The sequence below is a fragment of the Ruditapes philippinarum genome, unplaced genomic scaffold, assembly GCF_026571515.1.
Source record: "Ruditapes philippinarum isolate M1 unplaced genomic scaffold, ASM2657151v2 ctg1728_1_1_1_1, whole genome shotgun sequence".
NCBI lineage: Eukaryota > Metazoa > Mollusca > Bivalvia > Venerida > Veneridae > Ruditapes > Ruditapes philippinarum.
The window spans coordinates 312076-332606 of record NW_026855921.1 but is presented as its reverse complement, the minus strand read 5'-3'; the positions used below and the strand labels follow the sequence as shown (position 1 = coordinate 332606).

The following is a 20531-nucleotide window of genomic DNA, read 5'->3' as shown; positions in this document are numbered from 1 at the left end:
GGTCCACTTAACAAAATTCTATCTGAGAGATTTCGAGATCAAAATACTAGCATTAATTCTTAAACAGTACAGAGTCTGGTCAGACTACAGTAAACTTCACTTATAGCGAACACAGTTATAGCGAACTTCTGGTTATAAGGAACAATTTATTTTGGCTCGAATTTTGCCCTTCTTTATTTAATATAAAAATATACGGTTAAAGTGAACACGGTTATAAGGAATTATCGCTTATAACGAACTTGTTTTTAGTCCCAAATTAATTAAAAGTACAAAAAATTACACTACGAACTAACAAACTCCAAAATATCGGCTATTCGTAAATAGATCCCGCATTTTTAACTTTCGTTTTCATTGGCACAGATTAAAACTTGCCCGAATGTACTGTTGATTGTTGTCTGTACTTCAATACAGCTGTGAAAATGAATTTGTATAGCAGTATGTAATATATTTAGTTTTCTATTTAGGATATTTTAGCATAAGTTCTTGCCACCAAGATAAAACGGTTATTCTATAAATTTTATTGTTACAGTATTTAATTATTTCTTTTCTTTAATAGGTTTGCTCGAGTAAAATAATTATTATCATTTATAATCGGTTTTCAACATAATCATGCATGCTTGCTAATCTACTGAAAACTACAAATACGTTTGGTTGAAATAAAAAGAAATCTATATTTTTCATAAGTAAAGTCACCACCCTTAAAATATAATAGAAGATATAAATGGAAGGAAAAATCGAATATCTTGTTTATTCTTAATCACGGAAAGAACACGAAAAGCACTGAGTTTAGAAACAAAAATGATATTTATGTGAAATTGAAAAAGAGGATAAAACTAAAACTGAAATAGCAAAGGATTTTGAAAATTCAAAAAAGTACGCTATCGGGTATTGTGTCTAAAAAAGAAAAAATGACTAATTTTTCTTAATCAAATGCCCTTCAAAATTGTGGACGAGGGTAAACAATCAGTTTGTTATCTGGAAATCTGTTGGCTATAAAAACTCATGATACAAGGAACTAATTCACTATATGCTTATAAGGAACTCCGGGTATAAGGAATAGGAATGTCCCAATGAGTTCGTTATAAGCGGAGTTCACTGTACATTGAAACTTGTGGCAAAGGAAATTCACTTTGGATTCCATTAGGGTTAGGATTGATATTGTCATAAACAGGTATCAATGTTATGTTTATATCAGACTTTAAAGTATCTGGCTAAATAACCTCCAATGTGCATGAACAGGATCATTTGTTTTATTATCATATAAAGTAAATCATAAACTAGCATTTGACATGTTAAAATATTTTTTAAGAGCCACAAGTCCATTTTTCGCCCAATCATTTTTAAGTATAAACTTCAAATTGTTAATGATTTTTTGTTATTTCTTTGATATATATGCATACATTTTAGGTATAGTTGCATTTAAATAATCAAATAAGGGATGTCTGTTGTTGAGTGGCTTTGGTCGCTGACTTCAAACCTATTGTACCTTACTGCTGTGGGTCAAATCCGGCAAGCGACTTTGTATTCTTTCATGTCAGGAAGTATCAAGCAAAGATTACGGAATGTCATTGGTTTTGCCCGTTGAAAAATTGAAGAAAGTAGCACATGAGGACTTCCTCTGATAAGCTGGAAAGTTGCCATATGACATGAACTGTCTTGGTGCGACGTAAAAGGCAACCAAAAAAGAATAATCAAGAAAGTATATATATTAATATTTGTTTTGTTCTCATTTTAAATAGATATCAAACTACAGGAAAGTAGCAGCAAAATACATTGAGAAAAAGAGTGACACTCTAACAGAACTAGAAGAGTTGTTTCCACCCACTGTTGATGGTCTTGATCTGATAAGGTCAAAGTTAAGGTAAAGACATATCTAAGTTTTATCAATTATTGAATGAACATAGAACAAGAGGCCTTTTATTGAAAAACCTGATATTCTAAATTAAGTATTATTCAGGAACATTTCGGACCCTAAAATAGCAAAATGGCCTTGAAAAATCCTAAAAAAAATCCTTGAATATTTTGCTTCAATTTCTGTACTAACCATGCTGCAAAGGCCTCGGTCAGATCAGGTGGAGTGCAGTGCACAAGAAAGATAACTTTTTCTTTGATTTATTGCCTTTTTATGGCGATATATAGATCACTTCTCCAACGTCTGTCTATCCATCAAAAAACTTCTCAAAAACTACTGGTGCAATTTCATCCAAACTTTACAGGAATGATCAGGACCACGTCTAGTTGTGCATATAATAGGCATTTTCTGGTTCACTGATTATTGTAAGAGTTAAGGCCCTTTTTATGCTCCCCGAAGGGAGAGCATTTAGTCGCCGCATTGTACATCTGTCTGTCCGTTGTCTTGTCTGGAGCATAACTTGAAAACCCTTGGAGATAGTTTGTTTCAACTTCACATAGTGGTAGAGGGCATTGAGGTGGAGTGCAGTGTCAAACAACCATATCTCTATTATGTCCCATTTTTGAAACATGAAACTTTGTTGGTAGATATATGTAAATAGGCAGATGTGCAGTGCACAAGAACTGTAACTCTGCCTTGCCTCATTTTGGAGTTATTGCCCTTTGTTCATTTTTACACATTGAACTTTGTCCTGAACATAACTCTAACATTATAAGAGATATCAACATGAAACTTTGTAGGTAGATAGATCTCATTGGGTAAAAGTGCAGTGCAAAAGAACCATAACTCTGTTTTGCCCCATTTTGAGCTCACCTGAGCTTGATCAGGGTGAGCTTTTAGGATTGTTGAATGTCCGTCGTCTTTCGTCCTTTCACATTTGTTTGTTAACACGCTAGCGCTCACATTTTTGCCTCAATCATCATCAAACTTTGTCAGGATGCTTGTCTAGGTAATTGCTCGAATGAGTTCCAACATGGGTCATCTTGGATGAAAACCTCGGTCACAGGAGCCAAAAATAGAAAAATCTTGTTAACACTTTATTGACTACTGTTTTGATCCAAATATCCTGGAAATTGGTCTGCAACTTTGTTTTAATGATTTCTAGGTCAAGTTAGAATATGGGTTACCTGGGGTTAAAAACTAGGTCACATCGCCTAAATATGGAAAAATCATGCTAATTCTCAAGTGGTCACATTTTTTACTCAATGATAATCAAACTTTGTCAGGATGCTTGTCTAGTTAATTGTTTGCATGAGTTTGAACATGGTTCATCTGGGATGAAAAACTGGGTCACAGGAGCTAAAAATAGAAAAATCTTGTTAACACTCTTGTGGCTACTGTTTTGATCTAAATATGCTGGAAATTAATCTGAAAGTTTGTTTTGATGATAGTTAGGTCAAGTTTGAATAGGGGTGAAAAACAAGGTCACTCCGCCCAAATATGGAAAAACCTTGTTACACTCTAATAGTCACATTTTTCACTCAATTGTCATCAAACTTATTCAGAATGCTTGTCTAAGTAATTGCTCGATTGAGTTAAAACATCGGTCATCTCTGTTGAAAAACTAGGTCAAAGGAGCTAAAAATAGAAAAATTTTGTTAACACTTTATTGACTACTGTTTTGATCCAAATATCCTGGAAATAAATCTAAAAGTTTGTTTTGATGATTTCTCAGTCAAGTTTGAATATGGGTCACCTGGGGTCAAAAACTAGGTCACACCGCCAAAATTTGGAAAAACCTTGTTAAGACTCTAGTGGTCAATTGCCATTAAACTTTGTCAGGATGCTTGTCTAGGTAATTGCTCATATGAGTACAAACATGGGTCATCTCAATTGAAAAATTAGGTCACATGTGCTAAAATTAGAAAAATCTTGTTTACACTCTAGTGACTGCTGTTTTGATCCAAATATGCTGGAAATTTGTCTGCAATTTTGTTTTGATGATTTCTAGGTCAAGTTAGAATATGGGTTACCTGGGGTTAAAAACTAGGTCACACCGCCTAAATATGGAAAAATCTTGCTAATTCTCAAGTGGTCACATTTTTTACTCAATGATAATCAAACTTTGTCAGGATGCTTGTCTAGTTAATTGTTTGCATGAGTTTGAACATGGGTCATCTGGGATGAAAAACTAGGTCACAGGAGCTAAAAATAGAAAAATCTTGTTAACTCTCTAGTGGCTACTGTTTTGATCTAAATATGCTGGAAATTAATCTGAAAGTTTGTTTTGATGATAGTTAGGTCAAGTTTGAATAGGGGTGAAAAACAAGGTCACTCCGCCCAAATATGGAAAAACCTTGTTACACTCTAATAGTCACATTTTTCACTCAATTGTCATCAAACTTGTTCAGGATGCTTGTCTAAGTAATTGCTCGATTGAGTTAAAACATTGGTCATCTCGGTTAAAAAACTAGGTCAAAGGAGCTAAAAATAGAAAAATCTTGTTAACACTTTATTGACTACTGTTTTGATCCAAATATCCTGGAAATTAATCTGAAAGTTTGTTTTGATGTTTCTCAGTCAAGTTTGAATATGGGTCACCTGGGGTCAAAAACTAGGTCACACCGCCAAAATTTGGAAAAACCTTGCTAACACTCTAGTGGTCAATAGCCATTAAACCTTGTAAGGATGCTTGTCTAGGTAATTGCTCATATGAGTATTGTTTGATTTTATTAACCTGTCAATTCCATACTGATTAAACGGTCAATGCACAGAATATATTTATATCCGATAAATGTTCGGTAAATTCCATGAGTTGTACGCCGTAAGATGTTATTAAATAAAAATTGTTTCTATGGAGTAGTTACACTGACCGTTATAGCGAAATAGGGTAAACTACGGGTATATATTGTCTAAATTTAATGCCCTACGTGTTGTAAGATCGAGACAGCGAATGTCCAGTATTTTTTCTTATTCATAACTATTTTCAACATTTTTATGCCCCCGCCATGTAATGGCCGGGGCATATAGTGTTACCCTATTCCGTCCTTCCGTTCTTCCATCCTTCTGTCCTTCCGTCATTCTGTCATTCCGTCATCATCAGTTTCCGTTCATTATCTTAAGAACGGTTGCACACATTCAACTCAAATTTGACATATGGATATGTCATGAGAAAATACAGGTCAAGTTTGAATTTGGTCGTGGTTCGATGATTTTTGGCAGAGTTATGCCCCTTTTACTTTGAAAATAATATGAAATTTCAGTTTCTGTTCATTATCTCCCCAACGGTACAACACATTCAACTCAAACTTGACATATGGATATGTCATGAGAAAATACAGGTCAAGTTCGAATTTGGTCATGGTTCGATGATTTTTGGTAGAGTTATGCCCCTTTTACTTGAAAATAATATGAAATTTTCAGTTTCCGTTCATTATCTCCCCACAGTACAACACATTCAACTCAAACTTGACATATGGATATGTCATGAGAAAATACAGGTCAAGTTCGAATTTGGTTGTGGTTCGATGATTTTTGGCAGAGTTATGCCCCTTTTACTTTGAAAATAATATGAAATTTTCAGTTTCCGTTCATTATCTCCCCAAAGGTACAACACATTCAACTCAAACTTGACATATGGATGCGTCAAAGGAATGTGCAGGTCAAGTTCAAATTTGGTCATGGTTCAATGATTTTTGGCAGAGTTATGCCCCTTTCACTTTGAAAGTAATATGAAATTTTCAGTTTCCGTCTATTATCTCCCCAATGGTACAACACATTCAACTCAAATTTGACATATGGATATGTTTTTGGAATGCCCAGGCCAAGTTCGAATTTGGTCATGGTTCAATGATTTTTGACAGAGTAATGCCCCTTTCACTTTGTAAATAATATGAAATTTACAGTTTCTGTTCATTATCTACCCAACAGTGTTACATATTCAACTTAAATTTGACATATGGATATGTCATAGGAATGGGCAGGCCAAGTTGGAATTTGGTCATGGTTTGATGATTTTTTGGCAGAGTTATGTCCCTTTCACTTTGAAAATAATATAGATACATCTTAGGAATAAGCAGTTTAAGTTTGAATTTGGTTGTTGTTCAATGATTTAAGACAAACTTATCTTTCCTGAATGTTGGAAAAATTTTAAACTTTCACTTTCAACACTCTTACTTTTAGCCATTATTTTGGCTACAAATATGCAATATGCTATTTTTAAAAGGTTTAGACTGAATAATTTCAGTGCCTTGAACATTGTCTGAAAATGGTTTGTGTTAACATTGAAAAGTTTTAAGGGCTTTGAACTTAAAATGAAAAAAATAATTAAAGCACCATCTGAAATTTTGGTTGCATGCGGGGGCATCCGTGGCATGATGACACATTTCTAGTTTAAGTTATGGTTGTTCTTTCTGTTTTAATATGCTTTGCATTTTTTTTTGGTAAATGTTATACTTGTTGAAGAATTAATATTCAAAATTCATTTGGATTAAAATCAATAAATGTCATTTCAGTGCAGTAAAATACAACACGTGACAATTCAATGTTTCTTATTTGTTTCATATCCGTGTAGACAATTTTGCAAACGCTTGACAATTTTTATTAAAATATACTTAAATATAAAGAAAGAATAAGCCTAAAAAGAATTTAAAAAGAATGGATCGAGCTTCGGACCTCTCATACATTAGGTAATCACTGAACCGACTGTGCTATTGCGGATGTTACGGAAATCTACATTAAGCTAGTGGGAGTTTTCAAAATGTTAGTTATATACTCCATATCAATTCTCGTAAATTAACGGACAAACCCGACGTGGGATCGAATATTTAAATGAGTGTTATAATGTATTCATAATTGACAGGTCAATAAAATCAGACTATACAAACATGGGTCATCTCAATTGAAAAATTAGGTCACATGTGCTAAAATTAGAAAAATCTTGTTTACACTCTAGTGACTGCTGTTTTGATCCAAATATGCTGGAAATTTGTCTGCAATTTTGTTTTGATGATTTCTAGGTCAAGTTAGAATATGGGTTACCTGGGGTCAAAAACTAGGTCACACCGCCCAAATATGGAAAAACCTTGTTACTTCTCTAGTGGTCACATTTTTATGCCCCCACAATGTGGGAGCATATGGCGTTGCACTTGTCCGTCTGTCCGTCCGTATGTCCGTCCGTCCGTCTGTCCGTCTGTCTGTACGAGGTTAACCTAGAACAGCAAGTTGGATTTTTCTTAAGTTCTACCTGTACCAATGGCTTCTTAGTTTACACACTTACTAATCAAGTCAAGTTACATAACTATGGCTTCCATATTTACCAAGTTATTGCCCTTGTCAGCACTTAGAAAATGAATAATGGTTAACCTAAAACGGCAAGTTGGAAATATCTTAAGTTCTATCTATACGAGGGGTGTCCCAGAAATACGTGGACTTTTGCTGTAACTCAAAAACTACTGAAAATAAAAACAAACACAATTAACATGAACAAAATGCAACTATATTGCATTATTACAAAAAATTTGTCCGGCAACTGGATCAGTGTCTGTGGGCAGGGTAATGAGACAAGGGGTAGCGGGTGCGGGGCAGTCCATTCCCACGTTACGACGTCATTCAGGTGGCGTCGCTAGTTGTTAATAAATGCGTGGTATATTGTACATATACTTAATCAGCAAATAATAATAATAATAATAAAGCATACTATTAACTTTTCTTACGATAATAGTGTTAAAAACGACGGTGATAATGCTGACGCCGTATTATTATTATTATTATTATTTATCATTATCATTTTTATTATTATTATTATTCTTCTTTTTATTATTATTATTATTATTATTATTGCGGAGTTTATTTTGTACGCAAAGACAATGTGCGATAACAAGGGAAATAACCTATCATGCGCACTGCTTACTATAGCAGTTTGAGTTCACTTTCTTTAAAGCTGAAGCGGATAAATTGCATTTAAAATAATAAATTGTGATTAGCCTAATTTTTAAAAATCATTTTTTTTAAACACAAAATTATTGCTTACCAAACACGTGATGTCGCACACATCCCGCACAGTGTAACGCCTGTCCCAATCTATGACGTCCTTGACTTCCTTAATTGACGCCGCAGTCAAGGTTGACTTTCTCCCACGACCCTTGTCGTCTTCAATGTCCTCCGGGCCGTCTCGAAAACGCTTATGCCACTTGAAAACGAGTGATCGACAAACAGGAGGTCTCATTTTTGCAGTCTCCAACATTTCCTGCGTCTGTATTGGCGTCCGATGTTCCGCGTAATCCATGGACGTCATTTTTTGTTAAATATCCAAGAGCAACGGTTGTCAGTTGTCCGCTGGTAAACAATAACGGAGACAGCTATGATGTCAAAATTTCAAACGAACGTTCATATGATGTCACTGCATATGCTTACGACGTCGCGCCATTTTTTACGTATAAATACGCAAGATATACGAAAGTAAAGACAACTTATTAATACAAAGTATTGGACTGCCCCGCCCCACGCAATTACTGCGTTTCTATAGCGACGTAAAATATAGAGAAGAAATGTGAGAAATTTAAAAATAATGGACATATTCATTAAGGATATGTTAAAGGTATTGTGTACAAATTTGCTAAAAAATGCATTGAAAAATAAAGAAGTTATAGCAAAAGTCCACGTAATTCTGGGACACCCCTCGTACTAATGGCAGTGTCTATTCTAGGACGCGTGATTGCGCGATTCACGCTAGTATTTAACAGATCGCGCACAATTCAAAATCATGTGCGTGAAAATCGCGCATCTATAAAAAAAAGTTAATAAAACCGTATAACTTCCATCCCGCATTATATTTGGTTGTTTTGTTTACATTTAAAACCGAAAACCGAGTGGAGGTAACTGTAAGCTAATTATAATAATTTAGTACCGTATGGTACTGGTAACGTGAGTTGACGGAAATTAACGGAATGTTCCGTATTGACCGGAACTAGTGTGCTAGGTCTGACAGTTGGGCAACATTTTAGTGTAGTAAATAATCAAGAAAAATGAGGCAATTCCTAGCTGGCTAGACGTGAAAGATAGTTCGATTATTTGTATTGCCAATCCCTTTATAATCAATCGCAGCAGTTCTGTAATAATTTGTTTTCGTTTAAAAATTAAGGGGGGACAACTTCTGCTGCCTTAAATAAATATTATCGTTTTAATTATTTCATCGGTTGAACGCCTCAGTGTAAACTTAATGCAGATGATTTAACATTGGCAGTTTATATTGGCACCCTTTGATTTTGAAAATCGCCCCCTTTTTTGAAATAGAGGGGGGGAAATCACCCCTATTTTTCAATTCCTAGAATAGACACTGTAATGGCTTCATAATTTCCACACTTACTTATCGATATAAAGTACATGATATTGCCAAGTTATATAACTGTGTCATCCATATTTCCCAGTTATTTCCCTTTTTTCACTTTGAAAATAGGGCCTTGTCTGGTTAACCTATTCGGCAAGTTGGATTTATCGTAAATTTCTCTTAATTGCTTAATTTATTTAATGATATCTTGCATATTTGGTAGGTGGATATCTTTAATGTTCCTCTAATTTTTTGTGGAGTAAGTGGTCTCTAGGGTCAAGGTCACTGGTTTAGAAAATAAATTTAAACATTTTTGCTCATATAGCCTTTATTTTTTGGTTGATGTCTTTCATCATCATGTTTAATACAAACATGCCAAGGGAGGTCCTTCTTCTTTGGGTATAGTAAGGGGTAATTTGGGTCAAGATCAATGTCACCAATGTCAAGGTCACCAATGTTAAAAATAGATTCTACATTTTTACAGGTGTATTAACCATATTCTATAGACAAATGTCATTTATAATTGATAGGAACATAAAATTTGATGGAGTTAGTGGTCAGTTGGGTCAAGGTCACCAGTGCTAAAAATAGATTTTTACACTTTTGCCCTTTCATTGACAGATATGTTTCATATTTGGTAGGAAGATAACTTGCATGATATTCATCCTTTTGATTGGGTTAGGGATCAGTGTGTCAAGGTCACTTGTGCTAAAAATAGATTTTTACACTTTTGCCCATACAGCCTTTATTTATTGACAGATATATTTCATATTTGGTAGGAAGATAACTTGCATGTTATTCTTACTTTTGATGGAGTTAGGGGTCAGTTGGGTCAAGGGGACAAGTGCTAAAAATAGATTTTTACACTTTTGCCCATACAGGCTTTATTTATTGACAGATTTATTTCATATTTGGTTGGAAGATAACTTGCATGGTATTCTTCCTTTGGATGGAGTTAGGGGTCAGTTTGGTCAAGGTCATCAATGCTTAAAATAGATTTTAACATTTTTGCCCATACAGCCTTTATTTGTTGACAAGTGTATTTCATATTTGGTAGGAAGATAACTTGCATGATATTCTATAGGTGTCAGTGGGTCAAGGTCAAGGGTGCCAAGTATAGATTTCTTACATTTATATATATTTGAATAAAGTTGAATATTTATCACTTCACAAGTCAAAGCAATGACTTGGCAACTTATATATTTCACAATTACAAAATGCTATGACTCTGTCAAGCTATGTAACTTGTGTTTACAATTTTTTGGCAATGTTTCTGTCCATAACTAAGTGAATGGGTAAACATTTTTTGAAATACTGCTACTGACAAGAATCGGAGCCGGGGGGCATTTGTGTTTAACAAACACATTCTTGTTTTATTCTAAGTTCAAAGCCCTTAAAATATTTAATGTTAACACAAACCATTTTTATACAAAGTTCAAGGCCCTGAAACTATTCAGTGTTAACATTTTGCAAATTGCATATCTGTAGCTGAGATAATGACTACATACATTTCCACGAAAGTATGAGTGCTGAAACTGAATTTTTTTATGCCCCTGAAGGGAGGCATATTAAAATCAAACCGTCTGTCTGTCTGTCTGTCTGTGCATCCCCACTTCATTCATGTCCGGACTGTAACTTTGTCATACATTGAGGGATTTTGAAATAGCTTGGCACAAATGTCTACTACATCAAGACGATGTGCCACGTCCAAGAACCACACCCCTTCCTTAAAGGTCAAGGTCACACTAACATTTTTGAAGTTTCACATTATCACAATTAGAGTTAATAGGTGCACACATTCTTTGTCATGCATCGAAGGATTTTAAAATAACTAAATATGAATGTCTACCACATCAAAATGATGTGTCGCATCCAAGAATTACATCCCTACCTCAAAAGTCAAGGTCACACTAACATTTTGAAGTTTCACATTGTTAAGGACGTTTTCGGGAGTTTTCATATAGACATATAGGCAAAATGAAAACTGTGCAATAGAATTTCTTGAAACTTGGCATGTTGTTAGAATATGATAACAGATACGTTTTAAGCGGAAAAAAATGGGGTCACTGGTCGTGGTTTTAAATTATCTGCCCCTGAATCAGTAATTTCTACTTGAGGTCATTTCAAGTGCAGATAACTTATACATACTACAATGAATTCTTGATTTTACTTCTGGATTATGTTTTTCTTTTTATTGTTGAGTACAATACATAATAACATGCAATTCCTTATATTGTTTCTTTTAAATTTTTTCATTGAAAATAAAGGTACTTGAAATTCTTAAAAAATAGGCCATTTTTAGCTCGACTTTTCTATGAAAAGGGGAGCTATCCTACTCGCCCCGGCGTCGGCGTTGGCGTCACACCTTGGTTAAGTTTTTCGTACCACCCCACTTTATTTCAGAAGTATTACAAGTATGGCTTTGAAACTTACCATACTTGTTCACCATCATAACCTCCATCTACAGACAAGAGTACATAACTCTGTCAAGGTTTTTGACAGAATTATGGCCCTTTTTTGACTTAGAAAGTGTATTGAGCTTGGTTAAGTTTTTTGTACCACCTCACTTTATTTCAAAACCATTGGAGGTATTGCTTTGAAACTGACCATACTTGTTTACCATCACGACCTTCATCAACAGACAAGAGGACATAACTCTGTCAAGGTTTTTGACAGAATTATGCCCCTTTTTGACTTAGAAAATACATTGAATATGGGTAAATCCATTATTGCCTTAACCCTTTGAGATATTGCTTTGAAACTTTTAATGCTATTTCACATCATTACCCCCATCTGTACGCAAGAGAAGGTAACTCTGTCAAGGATTTGTTTTAAAAATTAAGGCCTTTTTATCGACTTAGAATCTTGGTTAAGTTTTTAGTACCAGTCCACTTTTTGACTGAACTGTTTGAGATATTAATTTGAAAGTTGGAATACTTGTTTACAATCATGATTCCCAAACATGTCCAGGAGAAGGTAATTCTGTCAAAGATTTTATTTGAATTATGGCCCTTAACTGTCAATGTTTTGTATTATAGGCAAGCAGTGTTCAAGGGTATCACACAATTCAGTAAAATAATTCTTCACTAAATATCTTAATGCTCATGGCCATTGTTCACTTTAAAAATACAGAGATTCTTGTATTGCCTTTTACTGCAAAAACTTTTTTTATTGGCAAGCAATAAAAAAGTCGAGCGCGCTGTCTTACGGACAGCTCTTGTTTAAGAAAAAATGCACAGGTTGAAAGAAGAAGTGAAAAAACAAGAGCTGTCCGTAAGACAGCGCGCTCGACTTTTTTATTGCTTGCCAATAAAAAAGTTTTTGCAGTAAAAGGCAATACAAGAATCTCTGTATTTTTAAAGTGAACAATGGCCATGAGCATTAAGATATTTAGTGAAGAATTATTTTACTGAATTGTGTGATACCCTTGAACACTGCAGCAATGTTTATATGACATAATTTATGGTAAAGTGAACAAGTGGATAGGAATGAATTTTTTTAGATTTTTTAAGTTTTTTAGTGCTTGCCTATAATACAAAACATTGACAGTTAAGGGCCATAATTCAAATAAAATCTTTGACAGAATTACCTTCTCCTGGACATGTTTGGGAATCATGATTGTAAACAAGTATTCCAACTTTCAAATTAATATCTCAAACAGTTCAGTCAAAAAGTGGACTGGTACTAAAAACTTAACCAAGATTCTAAGTCGATAAAAGGCCTTAATTTTTAAAACAAATCCTTGACAGAGTTACCTTCTCTTGCGTACAGATGGGGGTAATGATGTGAAATAGCATTAAAAGTTTCAAAGCAATATCTCAAAGGGTTAAGGCAATAAGTGGATTTTACCCATATTCAATGTATTTTCTAAGTCAAAAAGGGGCATAATTCTGTCAAAAACCTTGACAGAGTTATGTCCTCTTGTCTGTTGATGAAGGTCGTGATGGTAAACAAGTATGGTCAGTTTCAAAGCAATACCTCCAATGGTTTTGAAATAAAGTGAGGTGGTACAAAAAACTTAACCAAGCTCAATACACTTTCTAAGTCAAAAAAGGGCCATAATTCTGTCAAAAACCTTGACAGAGTTATGTACTCTTGTCTGTAGATGGAGGTTATGATGGTAAACAAGTATGGTAAGTTTCAAAGCCATACTTGTAATACTTCTGAAATAAAGTGGGGTGGTACGAAAAACTTAACCAAGGTGTGACGCCGACGCCGACGCCGGGGCGAGTAGGATAGCTCCCCTTTTCATAGAAAAGTCGAGCTAAAAACTGTCCACTCTAAATTTGTTCTTGAAATTTTGCATATCGACTAAAACAAAGTATGAAACTGTCAGGAAATTATCTTCAGACCATGTAGATTTCAAAAGTGAGGTTGGCCCAAAAATATCTCTGCTCATTCAAGATGGCCGCCATTTTCAAAATCATAATGGCTCATTCAGTAGAAATTTTTGTACAGACCTGAAACTTATGCCCCGGTCACATATTCACGGATAATGCCACGGAAGAGCTAAGGTCTAATCGTTCACGGATTTCTACGGAAATGTTAAATTCCGTAGTTCGCTACGGTTCCAGTACGGACACACAACGGGTATGAGTACGGAGTCCGACGGATTTACCTCCAAAATCCCCCGGAAAGACACAGATTGTTACGGACCAACACGGTTTGATACGGAGCGACACGAATCAGAATGGACACACTATGGTCTGCTACGGTATAAGCACGGGTTAGTACGAATAGGTACGGTCTAGTTTGGAGAAGAACGAATTGCCACGGATCTATACGGACCTAATACATCCGTCCCCAACCTCTTGCATGCTCATTTTCAAAATGCCTCACAAGAAAAGAACACCTAGAAAACGAATTGCAGAGTTCAATGATTTTGGTGGAGAGGATTCGGCCTAATCGCGTCGGACCCCCGAGACACATCAGGTCCGATTAAAGTGAATTTCTTGAAGGACGTTTGATCCTCAACAAGTTAGGCCATGAGAGCCTCATACTAAACATGAAGGGGTCTTCGTAAAAGCCCATCTCTAGTCTACCATCTCTTATCTGATTAGATATGGACTAGTTATCATTAATGAAAAATATTGATCAATACGGCTTCTCTTTAAATTTTAAAATTTGCTGTTCATTTTACAATTACATTAATTATCGTGAATGTTAATGTTTTAAAAATATGTAAAAAGCTTGTTAATTAATCTTATTATTACTCAAGGGCCAGTGTCCGAGGCTTATGAGACACTTTGTTTAATGTTCATATTTACTCCAATTTCATGATCCAATGTTTGTAAAATATGTAACATTAAATGTTATTCTATTACTTATGAATTGTAGTACGATATTAATATATTTTTACCTCTATGCATGTCATCAAGCAGCTCGACCACTGCCTCCGCACTCTGAGCCATTTCAATTAAAAAATTGCAGCAAGTAAATGGCAATTATCATTTATTGAATGTTCTCGCAATTTTTAATATGTCTGTTTTTAACAAGAAGGTAGTATTTATACCTTTGAAAAAGTACACGATACTTAATTCATCCGTACTAAACAGTGGTGGACCGTACCATTCTGTACTGATTCGTGTTGCAATGCAATAAACCGTATAAGACCGTGCTTATCCCTGCCTCTCCGTAGTACAACGTATTACGATCGTGGCTTTCCGTGACAATGCCGTATTAATCCCTATTAAAATCGTAGCTTATACATAGGGCAACCGTACAAATGCGTAGTTTTCCGTACCAAACCGTGGAAATCCTTGACAAGAATCAGTACAGAATAGAACAGTTTTCGTATGGACCAGTACGTATTAGTACAGTATAATACGGACTATAGCAGGGATAGGCTACAGTTGATTTTTTCCGTAGCAAATTTTTGTGCATGTTCAAAAATTGACAAGGATCGCTACGGATATACAAAGACTACTATGATTGATTACGGTTACAAAAGAGCTACTGACCAGTACGGGTAGCTAGGGACGATGCCGGAATTAATGTGTGGCTCTTCTGTGGGCGTATTCCGTGGATATGTGACCGGGGTATTACACCAAAGCATATATGAATTGTCTCCCTTAAATTATATTTCTCTAATTTGGTTTTCTAGATCTATAAACAAAATTTAAAAAGTTACTTTATTTCTTATTCTGTTTTTATGACTTTGAAGGGTGGCATATTAAAATCGAACCATCCGTCTGTCTGTCTGTAAGTCTGTCAGTCTGTCCATCTGTCTTTATACATATAGACAGTGGTGGCTGTGTCCGCTCTGAAACTTCAGTATGCATGAAAGGATTTTAATTTTTCTTTCATTTTATGAAATAACCATAGATGTATGGACTGTGTCGCGATTAAGACTTGGGTTCCTATGACTAAGGTCAAGGTCACTGTGGGGGTTCAAACTTGTCATTTTTTATGTTATATAAATATGGAAGGTGGTGGTTGTGTCCGCTTGCATGGAAGGATTGTAATTTTTCTTTCATGTTTTTTTTTTTATGTTAATATACATATAGGCAGAGATGGTCGTGTCTGCTCTGAAACTAATATGCATGAAAGGATTATATTTTTATTTCACATATGAAATAATCATAAATGTATGATGTGTTGCCGTTAAGACCTGTGTTCCTACGCCTTACTTCAAGTTCGCTGCTGGGGTTTAAACTTTTTCAATATTTATGTTATATACATATAAATGGTGGTTGTTGTGTATGCTCTGTAACTTCCCTATACATGAAAGTTTCAATTTTTGTTTAAAAATATAAAGTCAGAATAGATGGACAATGTGTTGTGAACAGGACCAAGGTTTCTTTGTCTAACTTTAAAGGTCACTGCTGGGGTTTGAACTTTGTCAATTTTTACCACCACACTTAACATGTAAACTAGAATCCTTTATGGGGGGGGGGGGGGCATTTGCCACGTTCTGTGACAGCTCTTGTTTACATTCAATTAACAATAGGTGTTTATTGTTACCATGTAAGAAAAACGTTAAATCTGTAGGTTTTCAAAGTGGGTGGGGTAAATTTATCCGATATAAGATAAAAACAACAAAATTTACAAAATTCTATTTCTTTGCTATTTTTGTGAATTCTTATGCAAATGTTCCCTATTAAAAAGTATTCTTTATTAGACAAAGGTATTGTCCAACAACATTGACCTGGCACTCTTGCATTTGACCCTGTAGTCGGTATATTCCGTAAACTTTACGATATACTTTTAAATCGATAAGAATATAGATATCCAATTGTTTAAAGGTGTAAATTAAAAATCCCTGTTAGCGCAGTTGGTAAAGTGTTTTCACTTGTAGATTGTACACGTAACCTGGTAGGTTCAAATCCCATTTCAACGATTTTTTTTATTTCAATGTTAACATTGCCATTCTCTTAAAACTGTTACAAACCTTTTTGTTGTGTGTACTATATGTGTAGTATTTTTAATAACTGTCTTTATAGCGTGCATGCCGTAAAGCATAAACATTTGCATATAATATCACAGAGAGAATCGTTGAAGAAATAAACATATAATTGTGTATGAAAACACCACTTACAAAAAGGTATTCTAAATCCAGTTGTAGTAAACCAATTTCAAATTAGTTCTTGCAAGTAAATAAAAAAAAATCACAACGTGGTGTTGGTAAGGAATCGAACCAGAGACCTTTAGTCCGACATCTATACCAATACACCACATCTCACTGATCAGTGATGTTAGCAAATAAATCGATATATATTCGATAGATATTGGTCAGTGTTTATTCAAGTGACCTTTACGAAAGTTACTGAAGTGCCAGGTCAATATTGTTCCACAATATTTTTGTTTTCATTTGGGTCAAGTGGGTGGGCTAAAATATCAATAAATCCATAATTCATTACAATCATGTTATTGATTTTAGTTTTTGAATTTGGTTGTGTGATATTATTGTATTGAATATAAAGATGTTCTTTCAATCATCACCATCACCACCATCATCATCATCATTATCATCAACATCATCATCATCACCACCACCATCATCATCATCATCATCATCAACAACATCATCATCATCACCACCACCATCATCATCATCATCAACATCATCATCACCATCACCACCACCATCATCATCATTATCATCAACATTGTCATAATCACCATCATTATGATTACTAATTACTATCACCATCATTATTATTATAATTTTGGTTTGGCATATCATATTAATTTTATTATCATCATTATCATGTGTAACATTTTTATTTTTGTCTAGCAATTAATTAAAATTTTGATAAATAAACTTTCAGTAGTACTAAAAGAATCTTTGATGTTGGTATTTAAACTTATGTTAATCAGATACCTTTATAATTATCATTATCATGATATTTCACCAAATTAGGGTCTAAATAGAAGTTAGGTTTTGGCAATGAAACATAATATTTCCATACAAACTATAACAGGACATCAAAAATAAACAGATTTTAGATACAAAAATAAAACATTTCTGCGGCATAATTAATAAATTTTATTACAAATATTAATTAAACTGATTAGACTGTAAGCCAATCAGTGCAAAAGACATAAAAAACCTGAACTAAGAACTGTTATTTTGTGGTCATTTTTATACAGTAGTTACCAGTGCTTTGCATAAGTGTTAAATTACTCTATTTGTGTGGCCATTTTATACCAGGACTACTCTTTTTATTTTCAATACCATGTGTTTTTACAGTACAATAGTACAGTTACTCAGCTTAGATCTTTGGCACCAGGAGTGCAAGGCAAAGAAAGAAATATCTGAGAAGATCACAAACAAGTTACATGAAGATGCTAGTTTGTGGATTGACAAAGAACTTGAAGATATTGATGAGACTAATTTAGAAATTAAAGATAAAATCATACCAGAGATTGAAAGATATATCAGTAAGTATACTTAACAGTTGAAAGTTTTAAACTTTATTACGAAAGACCCGTGGGGACATTTCAACTTCACGAATTCAACTTCGTGAATTCACGATTTCAACTGCAAGAATTCACGATTTTAACTTCATGAATTCACGATTTAAGCTTCATGAATTCTCGATTTCAACTTCAAGAATTCACGATTTCAACTTCATGAATTCAAGATTTCAACTTCATGAATTCACGATTTCAACTTCACAAATTCAAGATTTCAACTTCATGAAGTTGAATTCGTGAAGTTGAAATCGTGAATTCATGAAGTTGAAATCGTGAATTCCTGAAGTTGAAATCGTGAATTCATAAAGTTAAAATCGTGAATTCTTGCAGTTGAAATCGTGAATTCACAAAGTTGAATTCGTGATGTTGAAATCGTGAATTCATGAAGTTGAAATCATGAATTCGTGAAGTTGAAATCGTGAATTCATGAAGTTGAAATCGTGAATTCGTGAAGTTGAAGTCGTGAATTCATGAAGCTGAATCGTGAATTCGTGAATTCCGTATTTTGAAAACGGGAATACATGAAGTTTAAATTGTGAATTCATGAAGATGAAATCGGGAATTCATGAAGTTGAAATGGCCCTACCCGTCTTTCGTACTTTATTGATTTATTAGCTTGTTACTGTTTATTATGCGTTCCGAAGGGACATAACTATAAAACTATAAGAGATATCAACATGAAACTTAGGTAGATGGATCTCATTCAGTAGATGTGCAGTGCACAAGAACCATAACTCTGTCTTGCCTAATTTTGCGAGTTATTGCTCTTTGTTTATTTTTATATGCCCAAAAGGGCATATTATGTTATACCCCCTGGCGTCCGTCCGTCCGTACGTCCTTCTGTTGGCAATTTGGTTTCCGGAGCATAACTTAAGTTCCAATTGGCCCACAATGTTCAAACTTCATAGGATGATTGTCCATATTAGGTAGAAGACCCCTATTGATTTTGGGGTTACAAGGTCAAAGGTCAAGGTCACTTTTACCTTAATACTGAAAACAGTTTCTAGAGCATAATTAAAGTTCCAATTGGCCCACAATATTCAAACTTCTTAGGATGATTGTCCATATAAATTATAATAAGGTAGAAGACCCCTATTGATTTTGGGGTCACAAGGTCAAAGGTTAAGGTCACTATTACCTTGATACTGAAAACAGTTTCTGGAGCATAACTTAAGTTCCAATTGGCCCACAATGTTCAAACTTCATAGGATGATTGTCCATTTTAGGTAGAAGACCCCTATTGATTTTGGGGTTACAAGGTCAAAGGTCAAGGTCACTTTTACCTTAATACTGAAAACAGTTTCTAGAGCATAATTAAAGTTCCAATTGGCCCACAATATTCAAACTTCTTAGAATGATTGTCCATATAAATTATAATAAGGTAGAAGACCCCTATTGATTTTGGGGTCACAAGGTCAAAGGTTAAGGTCACTATTACCTTGATACTGAAAACAGTTTCTGGAGCATAACTTAAGTTCCAATTGGCCCACAATGTTCAAACTTCATAGGATGATTGTCCATTTTAGGTAGAAGACCCCTATTGATTTTAGGGTTAGAAGGTCAAAGGTCAAGGTCACTATGACCTTAAAACTGAAAACAGTTTCCGAAGCATAACTCAAGTTCCAATTGACCCACAGTGTTCAAACTTCATAGGATGATTGTCCATATTGGGCAAAAAATCCCTATTGATTTTGGGGTCACTAGGTCAAAGGTCAAGGTCACAATTACCTTAAAACCAAAAACAGGTTCCGGAGCATAACTTAAGTTCCAATTGGCCCACAATGTTCAAACTTTATAGGATGATTGTCCAAATTAGGTAGAAGACCCCTATTGATTTTGGGGTCACAAGGTCAAAGGTCAAGGTCACTATTACCTTGTTACTGAAAACAGTTTCTGGAGCATAACTTAAGTTCCAATTGGCCCACAATGTTCAAACTTCATAGGATGATTGTCCATATTAGGTAGAACACCCCTATTGATTTTGGGGTCACAAGGTCAAAGGTTAAGGTCACTATTGCCTTGATACTGAAAACAGTTTCTGGAGCATAACTTAAGTTCCAATTGGCCCACAATGTTCAAACTTCATAGGATGATTGTCCATTTTAGGTAGAAGACCCCTATTGATTTTGGGGTTAGAAGGTCAAAGGTCAAGGTCACTATGACCTTAAAACTGAAAACAGTTTCCGAAGCATAACTCAAGTTCCAATTGACCCACAGTGTTCAAACTTCATAGGATGATTGTCCATATTGGGCAAAAAATCCCTATTGATTTTGGAGTCACTAGGTCAAAGGTCAAGGTCACAATTACCTTAAAACCAAAAACAGGTTCCGGAGCATAACTTAAGTTCCAATTGGCCCACAATGTTCAAACTTTATAGGATGATTGTCCAAATCAGGTAGAAGACCCCTATTGATTTTGGGGTCACAAGGTCA

The 20531-nt window shown here is 34.8% G+C and overlaps 1 protein-coding gene across 3 annotated transcripts in view; it reads left to right on the top strand.

The window, feature by feature from the left end:
* LOC132744808 (protein unc-13 homolog D-like) overlaps nt 1-20531 on the top strand; it is a 333410-nt gene that overhangs the window by 131577 nt on the left and 181302 nt on the right. For all 3 annotated transcript variants that reach the window (XM_060733589.1, XM_060733587.1, XM_060733588.1), the window contains 2 exons: nt 1740-1861; nt 17872-18062. In XM_060733589.1, coding sequence (XP_060589572.1) covers nt 1740-1861; nt 17872-18062 — 313 coding nt within the window. The remainder of the gene's footprint in view (nt 1-1739; nt 1862-17871; nt 18063-20531) is intronic.